Genomic DNA, 25019 nt, shown 5'->3' with positions numbered 1-25019 from the left:
ATTTATAATAAAACTGATAGTACTTTTGATATTTTCTTTCTAAAATATAAACTTTATCATCTCAAATAATATATGTCTCATAGGTAATTTTATAATGTAATTTATCCTTCACCTTAAAAGGAGTATTATTCTTGGAATATAAATTTCCTAACTTCTTGGATACTTCACACTAGTCAATAGTTACCTAGCAAACAAGACAACTTAATAAAAATATCAAATTGCTTGTCACTGTTATTTTAGCCACAAGACACGGCCATTAAAGTGCACCATACCATCCTGCTTGGTACTATGTTATTCTCATTATATGATTATTATTAAAAAAAAAAAAAAGGATCCTTAGAATATTCTTAATTTTGTTAATTAAAATAATAAAAATAAAAAGTCGACATAATATTTTAATAGATACGTGTAGCAGTAGATGTGCAAGTTTCTTTGGATACAGAAAGTGAACTGACTGAACTCGAAGTCTTTTATCAAATAAAATAAGAAAGAAGTTAAACATAAGAGAGAAAAATGTACAACATATGAAGAGTTTGGACAATTGGACCAGTAATTTTGAGTCAACCCTATTTTACTTTTGAAATCGAACATGACTCAGCCAAAGCCTAGCTAGCCAAATTTAGCTAGCTACTTGCGGAAAAAAGAGGCAAAGAATATATATTTTTGGAAGTGTTCATTCTTGTAAGCATATCAAAAACTGTTCCAATTGCTTCACGTCTTTGCATTCCCAAAACTATAATTTATATCTTCAAAAGTCTCAAACCACACTTCTTATATCCTTAGCGTCTTCAAACATCTTATAGATCCATTGAGCTTAAAAAAAATAAGGAAAGAAAATGTGGGCACGTATAATATTTCCTCTCCTCCTTACAATCTTCGTTTTGCCTCTACTGCTACAAGCTCGTGATGATTTTTCTCGTCAACCTGCTGGACAAGTCATTCTCACTCGACATGATCGATCAGACTCCGATCCTCAACAGGCACACATAGTTTTTTTGTCATGTTCAATTCAATTTAAAGGTTCATGCACAAAGTACATGTTAATTACTTTTTTTTTCTTCATGTTATCAATCATATGTTAGGTTCATATATCACTGCTAGGAAGTGATCACATCAGAGTTTCATGGATTACTGATGATAGATGTAGACGACTAAATTTCTAGTTCGAAATAAATCAAACAAGTAAAATAGTTGTACAAATGTGAATTTGTATTGATGATTGTGTGGTACAATTCTCTGATGATTACAATAGAGTGATCCTCTGATTCGATCTCCTTGCAAGACTTATTGATTTGGATTTGTGATGATGTGATTGTGACTTGAACACAAAATATCCTTCAATTTGGTTGAGGAATGGATCGAAGATTGCTAAAACAGAATTACAATGAATCTCTGGCTATGAGCTTGTTAGAAATTCTTTGTTCTTCGTGTTCTTCGTGTTCTTCGTGTNAATCAGGGCCTATTTGGTAATATTGTTCTAATAATGTTGTTTGTATTTTTTAGAAATACATGTAGGTAAAAAAGTATGTGAAAATACATGTAATGTTGTTTAAGTACTGAAAATTATTGTTTAAATAACGTTAACAAACGAGCCCTCATTAAGAGGTAATCCAGATAGTTTGTCTGTATGCTAGTGGTCGAAGCCAAACTCAAGACTTTTTATTATAAATTTTGGAGTTCGAGAAATCAATAAGTCTTAGATGACACCTTGGTTATTGGTTCAATTTAATTATCAAATTGATAAAATTAATTATTAAAAAAAAAAAAGGAAAAAAAGAAGAAGAAGCGGTTTGTGCTAGTTGTGATAGGTTTCAAACTTTCAATTTGCAAGTTTCTGGGAATAATCTATTGTCCTTATTATCATGTAAACAAGTTGGATTAGAATCTTTAATTCAGTTTGGTCTAACCACTAGTCTTTAATCTAGTGGAACTGTATGTCTACTTCACTAATAGGTTTAGGGTTGAACCATCATAGCTAGGTAAGGGCTTTGTGGAACTTTCTGCTTCATTTTAAGAATGAGGCTTGGGGTTGAACCCCCATATGGATTGTAGTAATCAGGGGTCTAACACCTATTTTAAGGGGGAATAAGAGGGGAAGGGGGGTTAAAATTATTTAGGGTAACTCCAACGTAGAGAACTTCTTAAATCTTATCCACCAATTTTGAAATGAATGAATTAAATTTACCATATCATCAATGATATAAATAATTACCAAAATTGTAATAATCAACATTTAAAAAAAAAAAAATTGATGATATGTAGAATCTAATTCATTCATTTCAAAGTGAATAGATAAGGTTTGAAGAACTCTATGATGGAGTTACCTAAAGAATTCTAGAAGATCTTAATTATTCTGAAGAGAGTATGTAGTGAAAAGTTTAGGGTTGAAAGTTGAAACCCATAAAGATGGGTGGCAAATCATACTAATGGGAAATTGTAAAATTAAGGGAAAAGAGTGATGCTTTTATTTTGCTACAAAAAGTTTCATATATAGACTTATAGTTGACCTATCTTGCTTTTAACCAAATTCTAAACAATTAGATGGAAAGGATTTAAATTTTTTTTTTTTTAAAGGAAAAGAAAAGGATCTTAAGTCATACAATTAATTTCATCTTTATTTGTATCAAGAGTGTTGTAACTTAACTAACACATTTTTGTGTTTTTCAATTTAGGTATTTAGATTTTAAATCTAACTGTCAATTTTATTTTTATTTTTAAAAAACAATGATATTTGTAATGTAGTAGTAATATAGATGGATGTGTATCACTAATTAATGATGCATCCCTACATAGAAAATTACTGGAAAATAATCTTTTCCATTTCAAAAGTTTTTTATTTTTATTTTTTTAAGGTAATTTATATTAGTAATTCTTAACAGCTTATCCCCCACACTTACACTAACAGTTAACCTTTACAGGCGACCTAGGACAGACAGATTGGACTGCATCAACACTAGCACATGTTGATGGTCAGGACTACGATGTGTTTTTATTACCAGGTGATTTATCATACGCCAATGGCCACCAGCCACTTTGGGACTCATTTGGACGCCTAGTCGAGCCTTCTGCTAGCCGCCGCCCATGGATGGTGACTCAAGGGAACCATGACATTGAGATCTTACCTAACCATCCCAAAGGCTTCGTGTCCTATAATTCAAGGTGGCCAATGCCATACGAAGAGAGTGGATCAACCTCAAATTTGTATTACTCATTTGAAGTTGCCGGGACACACATTATAATGTTAGGGTCATACACCGATTTTGATGTGGACTCGGCTCAGTACAAGTGGCTTGAGTCTGATTTAGCTCGAGTTGATAGGAATAAGACCCCATGGATTCTTGTGCTGTTGCATGCCCCTTGGTATAATACCAACACAGCCCATCAAGGTGAAGGAGAAAGCATGAGACAATCAATGGAGGAGTTGTTCTATAAGGCTCGTGTAGATGTGGTTTTTGCTGGACATGTTCATGCATATGAACGATTTGTAAGTCACCCTTTAACCTTTTGCTTTGTATTCTTTGATAAATAGGGTTAAAAACTTAAAATGTGAGCATATTATAGTCTTACACTTTACTCTATTTTTTTTCCCTTTATTAAGGACTTTTATACCTGTGATAATCTGACTCTTTACTTTAAATCAATATTAGGACAAAACATAGATGTAATAATATCTTAGATACTGTAGCTTAGGTTTTCCGGTTAAATTTAACTTTGTGGTTGTGTCAATTAATGAACAATTAAAAACAATTATATGAATAATTGAACAATATAATTATATGATTGAATTTAATTGTAGAACATCATGTATTATCTAAGAAATTATACTTAATTTTTATAAATTAATTTTGGGTTCTCTATCTATGTTTTGCAGACTAGGATTTATGATAATGAGAAAGACAAATGCGGTCCAGTATATATTACAATTGGCGATGGAGGAAACCGTGAAGGACTTGCATTAGAGTGAGCACTCTTGAATAACTGTACCAGCCTTTAAATTCATACTTTACCAATATTCATTGACTTTTAATGCACAAATTTACTGAATCCATGTGTTGTCTAATTTGGATTTGGTTGCAAATCAATTTGAGGTAGTTGAGAACCGTGGGTAGCCATTGCTAGGTTACCCACCTCCCCTTCTCAACCTATTAGATACAGTCCGATAGTTAAAGCCTCAGAGGCAAAGTCAAAGACTTCTTCTTTTTCCTCCCCTTATGAGTCTCTTGACTAAATTTCTAGGTTTGTTATACCCTTAAAGACTAGTTAATATACTATTGCATTTGGATTAGCTTTTGTTTAAAATGAGAAAAAAAAATTTATAAAAAAATAAATATACATAATCAAATTAACCAACATAATAAAATTAAAAAATAATAAAAAAAAAATTAAAAAGAAAAAAAAAAAAAAAACCTAAACCAAATGCACATTAAAATTATAACCAAAGGAAATTAGAACTATTCCATTAATTTTTGTTTCCTTCATGAAACTCAATAATGTTAACAACGTGTACTTATTATATATATGGTGTAATGTGTAGTTATGAGGAACCTGCTTCTCCTCTGTCATTGTATCGGGAGCCAAGCTTTGGCCATGGACGCTTCAGGATTCTAAACGAAACACATGCATTTTGGTCATGGCACCGCAACAATGATGCAGACGCCATTGTTGCAGATGATGTCTGGTTTGAAAGCTTAAGCACGTCTAAAGCATGCTGGGATACTGAGCAAGTGCCACCATCAGTTTCTAAGGATGAACTCTAATTAAGCTGACGCATAAATTGAGAGCTTAAGTGGATGCATATATATCTTATTGTATATTATTTCAACTGAAGTATGAAACTCCAGAGACAATTTGGCTAATATTTGCATTGTTGCAAACATCATTTGTTCTATTCCATGCATGGATGCATGTTCTATATCTTACGCGGTGATGAATATTATCTAAATCAAACTTGATCCTTATAGAAATTATTGTTGATTCCTTGCTCAAGTTTATGTATTTATCAGAATTCCTTGCTCAGTTTTTATTAAGTATAATAACAACTAGAATGAAATTTTTTCCTCTTTCGTGGATATTCTCGACAAAATTTTCAAAATCAAACCAATTAATTTAAAACCACTATCTATATAATAAAGAAAGCATATAAATTGAAGTAAAAAAAAGAATACAATCACTCAATTAGTATCACATCAACGTAATAAATAAATTATTTAATTATGTTTTTGAAAACAACATTTGTAAAACTTACGGAATAAAAAATGAGAAAAGTTAACAGATGCTCTTAGGACATTTGTTTAAAAAGTAATTTATAAACTTTTTAATTTTTTAAGGTTTCTTATATTTTTTATAAAACTATTATCAAAATATTCTTAAAATAGTTTATTAACAATTATATTAAGGACGCCCATTAACATGACTAAAAATATATATATATATATATATATATATTCAACTGCTTTTATTTATTTATTATTATTATTAAACATGGGAAAAAGCAATCTATAAAGAATATTAAGTACAAGATCGTCAACCGAATAATTAAAATTAATAAAAACAAATACCGTTTTCTGGGGGATATGAAAGCATATTAAAATCCAGATCCTGATGAGATCCCTTTCTAAAGCTGCCAAGGTATCGTCAAACTTGTTTGCTTCCTTCCTTGTAGACATGCATGAATTGACTTCTATAAGAGATATCCCCCACAAGATATACCTCACAATCATCATCAACTAGAGAGATTAATCCAAGGTGAACTTTAACAGCACTACCAATAAAAGGTACCACCAACAGAGCATCTAGTATAATAAAACCATGTAGAGCAAGGGATAGATCCAGTGACGAAGGGAGAATTTTTTCTTGGGGTCCAATGAGTAAAACTAAATACATATTTTTCATTTTTTATAAAATTTGCAAGAGTGAACAGGGATTTTTTTAAAACCCGGGTGCCATGGCCCCCCTCTGCCTCCTCCCTTCGACCCAAGGGTGGCGTTACTAATGCTTTAGGGGTTCAAATGAACCTCTTGGCTTGGAAAAAAAAATTGTATGTATAAAATATCATTTTATTAGTTTAAATTACTTTTAAAAATATTTTTGTACATCCTGGCTTAAATTTTGCATACTTTGACATAGATTAGTTCAACCCAAAACTAAACAATACAAATCAGTCCATTCCAAACCAACCAATAACATAAATCACAGATCTATCTCTCATGAATTTTATTTTTTTATCTGATTATCGGTATCTCCGACTTTAAGAGTAAATAGTGAGTGTTTTTCAGATGTAATTGTATCTCTTGTTATTATAAATTTATATATTATTTGTACGAATGTGTGCCTAATACTAATTTTGTACGTTATTTATTTATTTATTTTTGTTATAATATTATTTGTGTGAATGTGTGCATATATAGTATAAATATAATAAAACTTTATATAATTTAAGTAATTAGGAAATATGGAGGGTTTGTTATACATGTGTGTGAATGGTTATCATGTTATAATAACATTTTGTTATAAAGTTAGTGATTAAAAAAATAGTAAAGTCAGTGATTCTTCAAACATTTGATTGGTTAAGTAGACTAATAATGTATTATTTATATATGTATGGATAAGTGTGGCTCTTTGGGTCAATAATTAATAGAATGCACGTGGGTTGAGTTTTGTCATTCAATTTAAAATATTTTTATAAAAACAATGACAATAGATAATGACAATTGCATAAAAATACAAAATGTTAGACAAACTTTACAAAATAAAATTGTTACACCTACCCACATTGACAATAGATAATGAAAACTCATAATGATGTCAAAATATGAAGACTTTTAGAAGGAAATGGTAAAATGTCATATATCTGTGTGATTTGTTTTGTCAATAACTCGATATATTCAAGTTCTTTTTTTTTTATTAAATTTTGTTTAATTTAAGTTTCTTAATGATCTCTCCTGAAAAGAAATCCTGGAGCCACTACTACTTTGACCATCCCTAATAATCCAAAGTTTTGCTACTCGACTCTACATGCAAGTAAAAAAAATTTATAAATAATTATCTTTAGGGTTTAATTAACGGGTGCTCTTAGAACATTTGTTAGTGGATTATTTTAGGAAATTTTTTATGCCATTCTTATTTTTATGAGAAATATAAAAAGATATCAAAAAAATCAGTTACTTGATGTTTACAATATAACAATAAGAGACCATAGACCCAAAGGAAAAAAATAAAAAATTCCAAGGCAATTGATCGATGTTTACTATATAAGACCACAGAGTTACAATTAGCTTGCAATCACTCAATAAGATGAAGGCCAACGTGACTATATATAATAGAGGAAGTCTAATGTATCTTTCTAAAGGGGAAGTGCTTCTTTCCCTACTTTCACATTTAACTTTCCAAAATGTCTCAAGGATCCATCTGAAATTATCCTCTACCTTATGACTAATGTTTCCGAGTTCACCTTAAAAAGTTAAAATGACTAAAGTCTAAGCAACTTTCCAACAAAAATATACACCGCACATGAATAGTTTGTCCATTTTTTTAGGTTCTTGTATTTGGAATAAAGCTCCGCATTAGTCTTACTCACATAGTCGTGCAATGATAATCCACAATGATAGTGAAGTCGGTTCAAGACTTTAAGTACATTTTTGTGCCTTGTACACAACATGCATGTATATGTCCTGAGCCTTTACCAGTTATCTATATCGAAGTTATACAACTACATAGTCTACATATGTTTGCCTTGTTCAGCGTGTGCAAGTAAATAGAATCTAAGAAGTGATAGAACTTTGAGTCTTTGACAAATTTCATTATATATGTATTCAAGTTTTGCTACTTACATCAGTAATGACGAAGAAAGAATATTCTTCTTAAGGAAGCACATAGAATGGAAGTTGAAATTAATTATGAGTTATTCTATTTTGTGTAATACAGAAATCAAACCTACCAAACAAATACGGAAAAATAATAATTTAAAATTAATTTGAGTCTATCTATCTTCTTCTTCCACCTCATAATCATATCATTGAGTCTTTCTGCAACAATTTCCATGGCCACCATTGGGTCGCCCTCAAACTTATTTTCTTTTACCTCACGTAACTTTGCTCAATGTACGTATTTCTCTCATTTTGGAATGCAATTTTGTCACTTGCAAAAACAAGGGGGAAAAAATCATACAAATTAAACTAAATAAGTCTTTAATTTGGTTATTAACTTATTATATAACCATGCCTAGTGGTAAAATGGAGACATGTTCTAAAATATTGCAACAACAAAAAGTATAGAGTAAATTTCAATTTGCACCTATGGGTTATTCCACAAATTATATTCGAATTACTAAGATTTGAACAAAAATGGAATCATTAAGATTCCATTTAAATAAAGTGTGTGCTTTATTTTAATACAAACTTTATAGGGTGAATGTAACTATTAAAAAAATGTGAGATTAAATTGTGATACTGATCCAACAACAATAAAGTAAATAATTTGTCCACAAAATTTAAAATTTTATATGAAATTCTTGTTCAAAATTAATTACTTGGGAAACAATTGAAACAAATGTAAATTATTAACATACAATGAAAAAAAATGTACATATAAGTTCGTGAAAATTATTAAATATTTACCACAAGAGGTTCATATCTTTTTTAAGATTTTAACCATTTTCATTTCTTCTATTTCTAATGACATTTAATGTATTTGAAGTTGATTCTCCAAATTTTATAACATATAATAAGTATCATTCATCGTCATAAAATGATTTTTACACATCATATGCATGTCATGCGGTAATTCGACTAGATTTTTTTCTTTTACTAAGATTACCCTCTGAAAATTAAAATCTATCTTATTTAGCATTCAATTATCAATAAAATTTAGTCTAAGTAATTTCTATCTTTTTTTTATTCCATATATCTCATTCTCACATAGTTAAAATTAGTTGTGTACTCTTCCTTCCTCTCTATTTTCACGTCACACGGACCACTTGTTTAATATGAAAAAGAAAATTCTTATTAAAAGAATAGATTCCTTGTTCTAACTGACTAAGTGATTATTGAGATAATTATAATTAATTAGTATTGTGTTTCTTGAAGAAATTTTCATATTAAGTGTGTGCTTGGCTACAAATTAAAAAGCTAGCTTATTTTACTATTCAGTTTATTTTTGCTACTATTCATGGACTCCACTATACTTTTTGGTACGATTCATGAGTTCCATTGTACTATTTCAGCTAACTTTTACCTTTATTTACAGTATTTTTAACAAAAAATTTTTAATTTCAATAAAATAAGCAGAGCTCAAATAGATCCTAAATAAATATATTCTTATATAAATTCACAATCTGCCGCGATGGGTTATGCGGTCTTAAGTCTAAATCCATCTAACCCAAGGCTGTTTTAGTGTTTTATCTAATTTGATGTACAATCACCATATACTTGTATTCTTTTGGGGGGTGTTCATTGTTCAAACCTCCACGATTTGTTCTCCAGAAGTAGATTCCTGGGCATATTCTGCTAAGTGATAATTGGTTGTGTGCACGAATTTTAAGATGACATTAAAATTCTAAAATGTTGTTTATGGGGATTTGACACAATAACATTGGACAGAGAAACAACATTGGATTAAGTAGTAACATTTGACAAATTCAGCCCAAAAAAAAAAAAAAGTAGTACCATTTGACAAAGTCATGACAACCTAAAAAAAAAAATTGTATCAAATAATACCTTGTTGTCGCTAACAAAATTCTATAAATAAGAAATATGTGTGAAAAAAAAATTGCCCATTAATATGTTTTTTATTTGTTAGAGGAGTAGGTTTTTTTTTTTTTTAGGCATGTCTCACATTTATTATATTTTGATACTAATTATATGGTATCATTTGATACTAAATATCTTTTTTCTCTTTTTTTGGCGTGTACACGCAAAATGAAAGCGAGAGAAATTTGAAACAACACTAATCCCACGAAGGTTTGGTGCTTAGGAGTCGCATATATGCTGGAGTGTTGATTTGGGGTGATTAATTAGTTGATAGATTGAAATGTGTCTCTAATCTCTAGAGCTTGCTTAGACAAATGAGTCACCTACTCACCAGCTTATCTTGTGGTCCAAACAGATTCCCTTTCTTTGGGTGTTTGAAAATAATTTTGGAAGGAAAAACGTGTGATGTTCTATATTTTTAAGTACGAATAGTATTGTATTCTTACAGCTCCAATAAGAGTTAAGAGGGTGCCATTATCATTTTTCTTTAGGCCAAGGGTGTCATTATCTTTAAGCCCGGCTTTTGAAAACAAATCCTGGATTGCCATTGGCTTCAAGTTTTTCCTTCAACAATAAAAATATTGATTATCATATATAATAAAGTTGAAACACAATCATAAATCAAATCAAACTCAAATTAGCTTTCAATTGTAATCAAATCATATTTTAATTTTATTAATTTTAATGTTAAGTGACATATTCATAATACTTAACAAAAACCAAAATAACCACTTTATCATTAATATTATTGAATGTTTCAGTACATAAACACGAATTACAATCTACTTAGATTAATGATAACGTTAATTCCTTGTTCCTTCCTTGATTCTTCTTATTGTAAGTAAACACAATACACATTATTGTAATTGAATATTCTTATTCATATGCTGCAATTCCACTTAATTCAACAGCCATATCCAGCCATGAAATCTTTGAAAAGAAGTAGCATGGGGGTGTTTAGTAAATGATAAATTCTTCTACCTCGCTATAATTAAGAAGATATGTATTTCATTTACTATTTTAATTAAGTCAATTAGTATGATTAAAGGAAGAGGAAAAACGGTGTGCGGTGTGCCATCATCTAATCTAATCAGCTAATTAACTCAGGCAACTATTTCTAACAGGTCAACAATGTTATAGTACTTATTTAGGCCCTCATGAAGTCCTTTGTGTCTATTTTAGATTTTACTCAGTAGACAGATAAGAAGTGAATTAGTGAAGTTTCCCACCAACCCCACACCCCCCGACTAGTTGGTTGTACAAACAGAAAATGGGAAAATTTGAATCTAGCCAAGTTCGGCTCAAAAGGAGCCTGGAGTTTGGGCCACAAGGCTTTTAGCGGACTTCGTTCTTTTTTCTTTTTTCTTTCTTTCTGTAATGGAGGTAAATCACTTTTACATTATTCATTATATTTGAAACATATTAATCATTCATTTATTTATGAATGATTAAAATTTTAAGTTTTTGATAGAGTCACCTTAGGAGCTTTAAAAATTAAAAATCTTAATTCTAACATATAAATGAGAAAAAAGTTTGTTTCTTAAATAAATAAAAATTAAAAAATTATAAAAAAAATTATAAAGAGAAAACTATTGTAGTGACCCGAAAGGGGGTCTTGCAATCCATGGAATTCCACATCGCCTAGGGAAGCACATGAAAATGTGTTTATAAGGAATGATCTCCCTTCAATGTGTAGAGGCCTTTTCCCTAGCGCAACCTGGGGAAGAACAAAACCGTGAGGGGTCTGAGACCCAAAGCGGACAATATCTACACAGTTGGGGCGGTGTCGTTACAGATGGTATCAGAGCCATGCCCTAGTCGGAAGTGTGGGTCCCACACGCGAGGACGCGTGTGCTCGTAAAGGGGGTGGATTGTAGTGACCCGAAAGGGGTCTTGCAATCCATGGAATTCCACATTGCCTAGGGAAGCACATGAAAATGTGTTTATAAGGAATGATCTTCCTTCAATGTGTAAAGGCCTTTTCCCTAGCGCAACCTGGGGAAGAACAAAACCGTGAGGGGTCTGAGACCCAAAGCAGACAATATCTACACAGTTGGGGCGGTGTCGTTATTTTGTCCTTTAATTAAATAAAGAATTTTTTTTTTTTTTTTTTTTTTGGGGTGAAGCCTTAAGTTTTGCTGAAAGCATGCCTAAAAATTATTGGTATTATTTTGGTTAAAACCAAAAATTATTCCCAGCGGACTTACGTGACGACTTTGCAATCCAATTTATTTTAAATTTTTTCAAACTCTCAGCAAGCCCAACCTTCCTATATCTAGGCTCTTTGGGCTGTTTCAGCAATCAATCTTGTTCACCTCGAGCAAAACTTCAACAATGGAGAAACTCTTTCCACGCATATTCTCTCTTCTCTTAACCTTATTCTCTTCCCTCACCTCCTACACTCACAGGGTTACTCTTCTCGCCAACCTCCTCGTCCACTCATATTCACTCCTCACAACCGAGCAGACTCCGATCCCCAACAGGTTTATCCCTCTCTCTCTCATTCATTTCTAGCCTACAAGCTTCATATTTGATCATAATTAGACATACCCAGTACTCATTTTTGTCTCATAATTTTCAAGTACCACAAACAGCATATCCTCCATTTCTTTGTTAATTGTCTTTTATTTTTTAAGGAAGCATGCCCATGTTACTTATTTTCATTGGCTCACGTACTTTTTGTAGGTGCACATTTCATTGGTGGGGAGAGATCGTATAAGAGTTTCATGGATTACCGAGGCCAAACACACACAATCAATCGTTGAATATGGAAAAGCATCAGGAGCATATAACTCATTGGCAACTGGTGAACACACATCATACAAGTACTTCTTTTACAGCTCTGGCGAGATCCACCATGTTAAGATTGGACCATTGGAGCCCAGCACCAACTATTTCTATAGGTGTGGAGGTTCTGGCCCAGAGTTTTCATTCAGGACACCAACTCAGGAATTTCCCATTGAATTTGCAGTAGTCGGTAAGACATGACTTTTTTGAATAATGATGCCATATGAGTATAGCTTTCACCGTTCCACATGGGATTCTCACTCTTTACACATGAACTTTAAATTCATTGAAATGAAAAATGATTTTTTCGATGTTTTTGTTCTCACACACTTTATTTGGATGGGTCGGTTAGGCGTTTAGTGCTTTAAGTCTAAGCAAAAACCGTCACAAATTGGTGAGTGTACGNAAAGAGAAAAAGTTTAGCATATATATATATATATATATTTGTGTAAAAATTGTCTGACGGTCCAAGATTTGCTTCTAGCCAAAAATAAAAAATCAAAGGCAAAGCCAATCCTAGAGAATAGGAAAATAAGTGTGCGTTTAGGATGAGCTGAATTTTTCAGTTTGTCTCCACTTTTAGTTTATTTTTATTATTATTTATGAGTCTTACTGCACTTTTTGATACTATTTTTGAGTCTTACGGTACTATAGAGCTTATTTTTTAACTTTTTTTTCTACACTTTCAATAAAAAGTTTTTGGTTTCAATTAAAAACAAGACTTAGGTAACCGTCACAAATTGGTGAGTGTACGTTAGCTAGGAAAAAGGTTGCAGCACTAACTTTGGTATCTTGAATTGTCGTGTTCTTCCTTCTAATTTGCCATAAGCAAGCTTGCATATGGAAATGGATTTTCAAGTCTTAGAAGTTAGGTCACACCCACACCTCTGTTAGTTACTGTTTGAACGTAGCAATCTGAGCAGAAAGGTTGCAATATTGTTGCTTTAAGTCTTTGAGAAATTAGCTTTTCTACATATGAATATGTTAACTTACACACCTGTATGTGCAATAAAATATTGAATTTTTTTTTCGGAAAATAAAATTAGATAATATAGTAGAAATTATTTATTAAAATAAAGAAAATTAAAACAAAAATTTTGACATTTTATTGTACAGTGCCAAGTTCTTTATCCCAAAAATTTTAAAAAGAGAGAAAAGACTATTGCAAAGCAACTGAACTTTTGGTATCGAGGTGTTATGACCGGGAACTCCAAAAGAGATTCATCAATTCAGGTTTTCAATTGTTGGTTAAATTCTTGTGATAAAACAAAGTTTTGTAAGAACTGTATTAATATTTTAATTAAGTTTGTATATATTTAGTCAAGTCAATGAACAATATTGAGGAATTCAAGTTTTCAATAGACTCACTCATGGCAAAATCATTCTCACTCAAGCAAAATTCAAACAAAATATTCGCAAGACCCTAGCTAAATACTTCAATAGTGAAATTGCACCAAACAATAAATGGATTTTAAATGTCTAACGACTTACCTACCTAATAAGGATGACAAAAATTTCTCATCCTGCTTGATTAGTACTTCCTTGTTTTATCATTGCATAGGTTTTCTCTACTCAAAAGAGCTGATGGGGGCAGGAACGGGTTTTATTTGCCATGCACCATCATTGAATGTCTATATATATATATATATATATATTATACTTATCCTATTTATAATTTATTTTTGTATATATTCTATTGTCCTCATCAAACTCATTCGAGCTTAAAAAATTTCAAATTCCTTTCCTCTAAATGTTATCTCCCTTTAAGGCAATTTTTAGAGTTCTTCTTTAAGAGTTTTTCTTGAGTCTAAAATGTTGATCCCTTGAAACTACAAATTTAGTTTCTCAATGATAGGTTGCTATTGTTGTTGTCTAAAATTCTGGGTTGCGAATGAGATTCGTTCATGAGAAAGTTCACATAGGAGAATCTTATAGGTTATGGGTTCACTCTAGTGGCAAGGCAAGTGAGACATTTGTTGATGTTACAATAGAGAGTCTATTTGTGTAAAGGTTTTATAAGTAAAATTGTGTCATGTTGTTTCTTCTTGTGAATTATTTTAGGTGATTGGATCCCCAAAGTGACTTTTCTTTGAAGAGGTTTTTCATTGATATTGGACTTTGATACTAAATTTGTGTATTTTCAGTGCTTTACATCTTTATTGCTTTCTAATTTGGTGAATTTAACTGTGGTTGAGATATCAATTTGCATTATCGATGTGGTCCTGATGTGGGATTACTTGTTCAATCATTCGATCAATCCATTGCCTAGTATTCTACAGTTTAAAAGATATCAGGGTTATTAACTTTTTATAATACATAAATGTCCAAAAAAGAGTTTTTTTATAACGGAAACATATTTCTCCACAAATAGTTCTTGACATGTACTTCGATGTAGCTGGACTTATTAGCCCATATGATGTTCATAAATAAAAAATAAGGATAAAAAAAAAAAGTCCCATATATATGATAATGCTAAAACGTTGGACATGCTAAGCCCAAATGAGATTGCCAGGCCTAAATCCAATGTTTATATATAGGCATGTAGCTTGGTGATAAACTGATAATAATCTGACACTGACCCCCAAAAAAAAGAGTAATTTTGTGCCACACCCAAAACCAAAACTATAACTTTGCCCACAACTTACCTATGTGGCGAGTTGTAGTTGGTGGAGGGGTGATGGTGAGTCAATGTAGGGACATCTCTCTACCAACCACAACTCGCCACATGGGCAAGTTGTGGGCAAAGTTATAGTTTTTGGTGTAGCATTAGAATTTTTCCAAAAAATATATATTGGTTTAATTGGTTGAGTGATGATAAGAATGCAAGATTATTCACAAATTCATTTACTAACCATTATCTATAAACTTTTTTTATTTTTTAGAGTTTTAACCTATGTCTTCCACTCTTATCCAGATATCTTATTTAACAACAAGAAACTTAATTCACCAGTTAAACTAATTGGAACTCACTGTTAACTATCAATTTGATAAGTTATAATCGATGTCATAACAGTTTCACATCAACTCATTATATATTGAACCATTTTTATTACCATCAATCACAATATTTCACCTAAACATATCTGATATACCTTTCGCTAGCAGCCAAGACCGTTAGCACTCGCAGACACAAAGCCTAGATTCACCCAAAACAACTTAAACATCAAAATATCCTTAGAGTTCATGGCCATTTATGGTATATATCTGAAATGGAGGGAAAGGAGAGGAGAGGAAAGTAAAGGGGAAGGTGACTATTTACTAAATTTTTTAATTTTGTACGTTTTAGTCATCTTAATTCCTTTCTCTCTGCTACTCTCTCCTTATCTCCCTCTACCCAAACATAGTGTTATGAAGTGAGACCAAAAATTCCAGTGTTACCAAGTTACCAATTTATTATTCCTCATCTTGGAAAATTGCTATATATTTTTGTTTGCAGGAGACTTAGGACAAACTGAATGGACTGCCTCAACACTAGCTCATGTTGAAAGTAAGGACTACGACGTGTTTCTCTTACCTGGTGATTTATCATACGCCGATACCCAACAGCCTCTTTGGGACTCATTCGGACGCTTAGTTGAGCCATACGCTAGCCGCCGCCCATGGATGGTGACCGAAGGGAACCACGAGATTGAAACCTTCCCAATCCTCCACCCCCATGGCTTCACCTCCTACAATGCACGGTGGCTAATGCCATACGAAGAGAGTGGATCAGACTCTAATTTGTATTACTCATTTGAAGTTGCTGGGACTCACATTATAATGCTAGGATCATATGCGGAGTTTGATAAGAAATCGTCTCAGTACAAATGGCTTGTAGCTGATTTGGCTAAAATTGATAGGAACAAGACTCCTTGGGTTGTTGTGCTATTGCATGCACCGTGGTATAATACCAATACGGCTCATCAAGGTGAAGGGGATAGCATGAGAATAGCTATGGAAGAGTTGCTGTATAATGCACGAGTGGATGTTGTTTTTGCTGGCCATGTTCATGCATATGAACGATTCGTAAGTCTCACGTATATGTAATATATGTGTGTGCGCCTATTTAGATAGAGAATGAGAAGAGTAGAGTTTGCTAAAAATATGCTAATTTTTTGTCAAATTTACTCTATTCTTCTCTACTCCCCTTTCCTCCCTCTCAATCCAAACGAACTATAATTTCTCTATTGGCAATTAATCCTTTTAATATTCTCTTTCTCTTTATGACAGACTAGAGTTTACAACAACAAGGAGAATGAATGTGGCCCGTTATACGTGACAGTTGGCGATGGAGGGAACCGAGAAGGACTTGCATTAACGTAAGGCTAAATATTCTTTTATATTTATTTTACATGCTCTTTTATACGATAGTAATATTGCAGCTATAAACTATTTTAGAATATTTTTACAAACTGTTGTTTTGGCTAATATTAATTATTGGTTCTCCTTTGAACCTACCACTAACATTATTTTTTCACTTACAAGTATTCATGATTGCATACGATAATGTACATATTTTTTAAGACAAAAAGGATGATATTTGTATTTGAAACATGAAAAGCAAACTCATGTGTGAGAGAATCCTTAGTCATTACTAGCTTTTAAAGAATTATTTATTGGATTGGATTCCACACAAACTAATTTATCCAAGGCTTTCCATTGCCTTTCAAGTTTTAAAGTTCAACTTTGGGGCCGCAAAGAATTTGGCTAGATTTGGGCTAGGTGACCCACCTGCCAGTTACTGACTAAACTTTCCGTCAGATTAGTTATCTAGACAGCCCAAAGGATAGAGTCAAAAATTGAGACCCAATCTCTCAGCCTCCTATAATTGTGGCCCAGGTCTAATAAGTCATCAATATATACCTGCCTGCAAGAATGTATCTTCTAGGCCCACTTCATGGAACGGGCCTTTAACAAACATGTGAGATAATTTTCTTAGCCGAAATGCATTTGAATGTATGGACTATGGAGAGCTAAACTATTTTGTATTTTTATTCAATTCAGGAAAAAAAAATCTCCAGTGATTTTTTATTTTTAATTTTCCCTTGTATCAAAATTTTTAGTAATTAAGAACTTGGGTATGTTTTTCTTGATTAATGTATTTGTTATAGGTGTATAACAGTATTGCTTTATCTGATATTGGTTTCAAGGTTTAAGAGCCCTCCATCCCCTCTCTCATTGTTTCGGGAGGCAAGCTTTGGCCATGGACGGTTGAGAATACTAAACCAAACACATGCACATTGGTCATGGCATCGCAACAATGACTCAAACTCAGTTGTGGCAGACCAGATCTGGCTAAAAAATTTAGGTTCCTTTAAAGCATGCGGGGATCTTAATGATGAACTATAGGATGACATCGACAAAGACAGATGTAGCTTGACTACTTCGTATTAATCAGCAAAATTCTAGCTATGATTTCAGTGGAAGGCTACAAAATTGGAGTGTAAAATTTTCTTGTACTATACTCATTTCTTGTACATTGAAAGGTTATAGTGTCAAGAACTTTGTAACTTAACTGGTTGATACTTTTTGGTATTTCTAGCCGAGACATTTAGAATTCAAATCCCCCCACTCTTGTTGTAACTATTAAATTTTAATGAATAAAAATATGTAATAAACTTTTTTCTTAAATTTTTTCTTTCATAGCTTCACTCTCAAATGTTTAGTTGTATGACTAATTCAATTTATTGTATTGTATATACTATGTAGCCAAGGTTTAATATTTGAATGTGCTCTATATAGAGACTAACTCAATTTATTGTACTGTATATAGCCGAGGTTGAACGGGCTGTAATATAGAGCCTGCTAGTTTTTGATAAGGTGCCTTTCATTTGGGGAAAGAATTGGAGAAAGAACCCAATTCCGCTCTTGTAGATCTACCCACATTAGAATGAGGTCAAATTGTTTTGTTAGTCTACAACCTGCAGAGCATAAAAAGTTTGTGACTCACTGCATGATGTCATATAAAATCGTGGCCCATAATATTGGTATAAGAAAAAGTCTAGGATCATATAATTTTTTATAACTTCTTGCTACAATTGTGACATGACAGAGTATGATTGATAAAGAAAAAATAGTTGGTCCAAATGTAAGTGATAGTTAACCACTCACAATCTGCAATGTTAGAATTATGGTGAAAAATTTGTGAAATAATTTGTGATCCTAAAATTACTCTAGGTATAATACCACTTATCAACTACACAAACAATAATATAACAAACAAAACTTTTGTGTGCCAAATGCATGTTTTTTTTTTTTTAATTTAATTAAGAGAGATTAGAAAAGTAAAGGTAGAAAAGAAGCCTAACCATCTAGTAAACTTATGATTTTTTTTTTAATTAAAAAATACTACATTATTATTTTTCCTGTTTCTTATGGGCATTCAAATGCCTGTTTATGGATTTTGGGCAGCCCAATGGCGTTGCATTTACAAAATCGCCCACAGGGCCACAGCTGATTTGTGTGTTAAAGGAACTCTTGAATTTTGGCAAAAGTTTTGTTCAGTCGAAATTTGGGAAGATGAAAGCTTTGAAAATTTGTATTGGACCGTGAAAGTTGGGGCCCACAGTAAGCTACTCTATTTGTTTACCTTTTTTTTTTTTTTTTTTTTTTGATCAGACTCTAATTTGTATTACTCATTTGAAGTTGCTGGGACTCACATTATAATGCTAGGATCATATGCGGAGTTTGATAAGAAATCGTCTCAGTACAAATGGCTTGTAGCTGATTTGGCTAAAATTGATAGGAACAAGACTCCTTGGGTTGTTGTGCTATTGCATGCACCGTGGTATAATACCAATACGGCTCATCAAGGTGAAGGGGATAGCATGAGAATAGCTATGGAAGAGTTGCTGTATAATGCACGAGTGGATGTTGTTTTTGCTGGCCATGTTCATGCATATGAACGATTCGTAAGTCTCATGTATATGTAATGTATGTGTGTGCGCCTATTTAGATGAAGAAGAAATAGAGTAGAGTTGGCTAAAAATATACTAATTTTTTGCCAAATTTACTCTATTCTACTCTATTCCTCTTCCCTCATTCTCAATCCAAACGGACTATAATTTCTCTATTGGCAATTAATCCTTTTAATATTCTCTTGCTCTTTATGACAGACTAGAGTTTACAACAACAAGGAAAATGAATGTGGCCCATTGTACGTAACAGTTGGCGATGGAGGGAACCGAGAAGGACTTGCATTAACGTAAGGCTAAATATTCTTTTATATTTATTTTACATGCTCTTTTATACGATAGTAATATTGCAACTATAAACTATTTTAAAATATTTTTACAAATTGTTATTGTGGCTAATATTAATTACTAGTTCTCCTTTGAACCTATCACTAACATTATTTTTTCACTTGCAAGTATTCATGATTGCATACGATAATGTACATATTTTTTAAGACAAAAGGGATAATATTTGTATTTAAAACATGAAAAGCAAGCTCATGTGTGAGAGAATCCTTAGTCATTACTAGCTTTTAAAGAATTATTTATTGGATTGGATTCCACACAAACTAATTTATCCAAGGCTTTCCATTGCCTTTTAAGTTTTAAAGTTCAACTTTGGGGCCGCTAAGAATTTTGGCTAGATTTGGGCTAGGTGACCCAACTGCCAGTTACTGACTAAACTTTCCGTCAGAGTAGCTATCTAGACGGGCCCAAAGGATAGGGTCAAAAATTGAGACCCAATCTCTCAGCCTCATATAATTGTGGCCCAGGTCTTATAAGTCATCAATATATACCTGCCTGCAAGAATGTATCTTCTAGGCCCACTTCATGGAACGGGCCTTTAACAAACATGTGGGATAATTTTCTTAGCCGAAATGCATTTGAATGTATGGACTATGGAGAGCTAAACTATTTTGTATTTTTATTCAATTCAGGAAAAAAAAAATCTCCAGTGATTTTTTATTTTTAATTTTCTCTTGTATCAAAATTTTTAGTAATTAAGAACTTGGGTATGTTTTTCTTGATTAATGTATTTGTTATAGGTGTATAACAGTATTGCTTTATCTGATATTGGTTTCAAGGTTTAAGAGCCCTCCATCCCCTCTCTCATTGTTTCGGGAGGCAAGCTTTGGCCATGGACGGTTGAGAATACTAAACCAAACACATGCACATTGGTCATGGCATCGCAACAATGACTCCAACTCAGTTGTGGCAGACCAGATCTGGCTAAAAAATTTAGGTTCCTTTAAAGCATGCGGGGATCTTAATGATGAACTATAGGATGACATCGACAAAGACAGATGTAGCTTGACTACTTCGTATTAATCAGCAAAATTCTAGCTATGATTTCAGTGGAAGGCTACAAAATTGGAGTGTAAAATTTTCTTGTACTATACTCATTTCTTGTACATTGAAAAGTCACAGTGTCAAGAACTTTGTAACTTAACTAGTTGATACTTTTTGGTATTTCTAGCCGAGACATTTAGAATTCAAATCCCCCCACTCTTGTTGTAACTATTAAATTTTAATGAATAAAAATATGTAATAAACTTTTTGATTAAATTTTTTCTTTCATAGCTTCACTCTCAAATGTTTAGTTGTATGACTAATTCAATTTATTGTATTGTATATACTATATAGCCAAGGTTTAATATTTGAATGTGCTCTATATAGAGACTAACTCAATTTATTGTACTATATATAGCCGAGGTTGAATGGGCTGTAATATAGAGCCAGCTAGTTTTTGATAAGGTGCCTTTCATTTGGGGAAAGAATAGGAGAAAGAACCCAATTCCGCTCTTGTAGATCTACCCACGTTAGAATGAGGTCAAATTGTTTTGTTAGTCTACAACCTGCAGAGCATAAAAAGTTTGTGACTCACTGCATGATGTCATATAAAATCGTGGCCCATAATATTGGTATAAGAAAAAGTCTAGGATCATATAATTTTTTATAACTTCTTGCTACAATTGTGACATGACAGAGTATGATTGATAAAGAAAAAATAGTTAGTCCAAATGTAAGTGATAGTTAACCACTCACAATCTGCAATGTTAGAATTATGATGAAAAATTTGTGAAATAATTTGTGATCCTAAAATTACTCTAGGTATAATACCACTTATCAACTACACAAACAATAATATAACAAACAAAACTTTTGTGTGCCAAATGCATGTTTTTTTTTTTAATTTAATTAAGAGAGATTCTTCCATTCAAGAAATACACCCCAGAAGAATAGAAAAGTAAAGGTAGAAAAGAAGCCTAACCATCTAGGAAACTTATGATTTTTTTTTTAATTAAAAAATACAACATTATTATTTTTCCTGTTTCTTATGGGCATTCAAATGCCTGTTTATGGATTTTGGGCAGCCCAATGGCGTTGCATTTACAAAATCGCCCACAGGGCCACAGCTGATTTGTGTGTTAAAGGAACTCTTGAATTTTGGCAAAAGTTTTGTTCAGTCGAAATTTGGGAAGATGAAAGCTTTGAAAATTTGTATTGGACCGTGAAAGTTGGGGCCCACAGTAAGCTACTCTATTTGTTTACCTTTTTTTTTTTTTTTTTTTTTTCCCCTTAGCTCATGTATTTTTTTTTTTGTCTTGATTTTAAAGTTGGGGCCCATAAAGAGTTTTACAATTTTATTTACTCTTCCTCTCACTTTTAGCTCATGTATTTCTCTCTCTCTCTCTCTCTCTCTCTCTCTCTAGCTAATTTATTTCGTAGTTATTATTGTAATAGACAGAATAGCAATAATTGATAGAATACTTCTTGGTGGTTTACATATCACTCGAGCAAGACTTTCGCTCAAGCAAGCTTTTCAGAAATCTCAAAACCAAAAGTTCATCAATATTTAGCATGTCCATTGTTCAAGCAAGGTCAACCTGTAAGGTTTTTATGTCCCTCACTTATATCTCTCTCAGGCTAGATCCAAACGAAAAATCTTGCCTTTTCCATGCTTGTATCTTGTACAAGCAAAATTCTCACGTATTGGAAAACTATGTTTTATGTCAATAGACTAGCAACGAAGGGCAGAACCCTAAAGGGTACACTCACTACTACATTCATAGTCCTCTCTTTTTTCTTTTTCTTTTTTCAATCTATTGAGTAATGTCATGTTATCAAATAAGCTGGATTATTGTAAGCATACCTAACTAAATTAAGCTTTCCCTTAAAGAAAGAAAGAAAGAGAAAAAAAAATGAAAAGAATATATAATTAAATAGACAATCTTGCTTGCTTGCATGCCTATCCATCCCACATATTAAAGTCATCCAAGAAAAAACAAATAGTCATTTTCATAGGATCCAAATCAGGTGCAATACTTGTAGGATTTTGCACTCGATGCAATTAGATCAAACATCAAAAAAGAATAACAGTATTTGATGGTCCAATCTAATTGCATCGAATGCAATACTCAAGTAATACACTTTACATGATATAAATCAGATAACGGGATCAAAATAAAACCACGATTCATTATTGCCTTGTGGCACGCGACAACACTAATCCTTTGTCCTTATGCTCATGCTCAAATAAAGTACTTCACATGATATGATTCAGATAATAGAGCTAAAATAAAACCACGATCCACTATTGCCTTGTGGCTTGTGGCACGCGGCAACACTAATCCCTTGTCCTTATGCTCATGGTCGGTCAAAATCAAACCTTGGTCCACAATCTTGTAGCAGTACACGATTATACAATATTATTGTGATAAGTCTAAAGAGGTCTCCACTTTTTACATTCATAGAGTAGAGGAGAATTATTCAATTCTCTTATGCAAGATGCACTATCAAATTGAAAATGTTGATGTCCCTCAAAAAAAAAAAAAAATGTTGAAAATGTTGAAAATGTTGGACATGTTAAAAGTGAAAGCCTCTCTCCTATTTTTGTACCACAAAATACTGATAAGAACAAAGAAGCAAAAGTTGTCGTTTTATAGCCTATCACATCATGCAAATACAAGAAAATGTCAATCAATAACGTAGCTGCTTGTAACTTTTCCCCCAACTTTCATATCTGTAAAAGGTGCAATGCATCCACTTTATTACTAATTCGGCTCGTTTTGATTGGCTGAGGATAGTGAATTAGTGATACCCACTACTACGATACGATTCATTGTACAAAGCTCAAACTAGTTGTGAAAATAGTAGTAAGAATAATCTCTATTTTACACACGGAAGTGGCACCCAAACTTGAAATTTCTCATTTCGTTTTTTTACAAGCAAAACCAGATACGATAAAAACTTATTTAAAAAAAAGAGAGAAAAAAAAAGAAAAAAAAAAAAGAAGAAATATACTATATAATATTAGGACATGATGATCAACGGTGGAAATTCACAAATTTTGACGGTCCTAATTTAAATCTTCCGAAGCTTCTCGGCTTTGATGATAGGATTAGCTCTCGCGATCTCCTCTCTTCCAACAGCCTTAAAATCGAAAGTGCACGCGTGCTTCTCCGGGTACCTGTGGACCCCACAAAACGTGGTCCCGCACCGACACTTGAACCCGGTCAACCCGACCCGTTTCCTACACACCAAACACCGGTTCGGCTTGCTCGCCGCCGCCACGTCAGATTTCGCGGCGACATCAGCAGAAGCCGGTGGAGGGAGCTGTAATTTGACCTCCGGCAAGGTCAACGCCGGAGGAGGAAGAGGAGGGAGAGACTCGGTCAACGAATTCGAAGAAGATGGTGAAGAAGAAGCAGCGGAGGAGGAGAGAGCGATTTCGATGGAGGATTTGGAAGAGGCGTGGTGTTGCTCTTGGAGATGGATATCCGTGTAGCATTTGGCGCAGAGGTTCATGGTGGCTGGGCTGCCGAAGAAGCCACAGTTGTTGACGCAGAGCCTGTGGCCCTCCGAGGCTTCGCATCTATGCTCTTCCGCCATATCCAAAAGTTTCGGATCTTAGTAATCGGATCGGATCGGATCTTTGAGAAGAGGAAGAAGAAGAAGAAACAAATCTGCAAACAACAACAACAAAAAAACATCAAAACATGAGAAACGTTAAGAAATTCTTAATACTCTTTTCTTATTTTCTCAGCTACCAAACAGATACGAAATTGAAAAAGGAAGAGAGAAATCGCTTCGTACCGTTTGAAAGGTTTTGGAGGAGTTGTGAAACGAAGAAGAGGAATAAAAGGAAGAAAGGAATCTTAACGCGGAGAATTAACAGTCTTAGGAATATTTAAGACGGAAAAAGAGGAAGGAGCGGCGAAAAGGGACAAATCTCAGAATAATCATTTTTGATAATTAAGCAACATCATCATTACCGTCATTTCATAAAGATAAAATTATTGTTTTTCTTTTTTCTTTTTTTTTTATAGGAAAATTATTGTTTTTCACAAAAGGTTTTTTTTTTTTTTTTAAATAGTATTAGGTTGAAGAAGTAATTTTTTTTTTATTTGATAAAAAGTAAAACTTGTGTTATATTTCATAATATTTTTACAATTATTTTATAACAAAGTTTAGCTGGTAATATCAAATTTGTTATTTATTCTTGTTTAGACTTGTCACTTTGTCATAAATTTTTCATGTACCACTAATTATA

At 32.7% G+C, this 25019-nt stretch overlaps 4 protein-coding genes across 4 annotated transcripts; 3 read left to right on the top strand and 1 right to left on the bottom strand.

Moving 5' to 3' along the window:
* Positions 1 to 2911: 2911 nt before the first annotated feature.
* Positions 2912 to 4914, top strand: LOC112031149 (purple acid phosphatase 22). Its single transcript, XM_065760681.1, has 3 exons — positions 2912 to 3484; positions 3872 to 3960; positions 4535 to 4914. Exons 1-3 carry the CDS (start codon positions 3086 to 3088, stop codon positions 4755 to 4757), a joined length of 711 nt encoding a protein of 236 aa, XP_065616753.1. The 5' UTR covers positions 2912 to 3085; the 3' UTR covers positions 4758 to 4914.
* Positions 4915 to 12065: 7151 nt separating this feature from the next.
* On the top strand, positions 12066 to 18143 carry LOC111997380 (purple acid phosphatase 22). Its single transcript, XM_024029465.2, is given in 6 exon segments — positions 12066 to 12123; positions 12126 to 12229; positions 12432 to 12723; positions 15970 to 16538; positions 16743 to 16831; positions 17663 to 18143. Coding segments are annotated over 6 exon segments (1296 nt in total). The 5' UTR covers positions 12066 to 12080; the 3' UTR covers positions 17862 to 18143.
* Positions 18144 to 19129: 986 nt separating this feature from the next.
* LOC136062065 (purple acid phosphatase 22-like) lies at positions 19130 to 21031 on the top strand. The gene is made up of 3 exons (XM_065760677.1): positions 19130 to 19423; positions 19628 to 19716; positions 20551 to 21031. Exons 1-3 carry the CDS (start codon positions 19178 to 19180, stop codon positions 20747 to 20749), a joined length of 534 nt encoding a protein of 177 aa, XP_065616749.1. The 5' UTR covers positions 19130 to 19177; the 3' UTR covers positions 20750 to 21031.
* A 2622-nt stretch (positions 21032 to 23653) lies between these two features.
* On the bottom strand, positions 23654 to 24695 carry LOC112031147 (zinc finger A20 and AN1 domain-containing stress-associated protein 6). Its single transcript, XM_024063831.2, has 2 exons — positions 24563 to 24695; positions 23654 to 24432 (listed from the first exon to the last, which is right to left on the bottom strand). Exon 2 carries the CDS (start codon positions 24356 to 24358, stop codon positions 23831 to 23833), a length of 528 nt encoding a protein of 175 aa, XP_023919599.2. The 5' UTR covers positions 24359 to 24432; positions 24563 to 24695; the 3' UTR covers positions 23654 to 23830.
* Positions 24696 to 25019: the final 324 nt, after the last annotated feature.

Source organism: Quercus suber, unplaced genomic scaffold (assembly GCF_002906115.3).
Source record: "Quercus suber isolate HL8 unplaced genomic scaffold, Cork oak 2.0 scaffold_18, whole genome shotgun sequence".
In the NCBI taxonomy this organism is placed as follows: domain Eukaryota; kingdom Viridiplantae; phylum Streptophyta; class Magnoliopsida; order Fagales; family Fagaceae; genus Quercus; species Quercus suber.
Note: the sequence above shows the minus strand (reverse complement) of the source record. Positions and strands in the feature narration are given on the sequence as shown.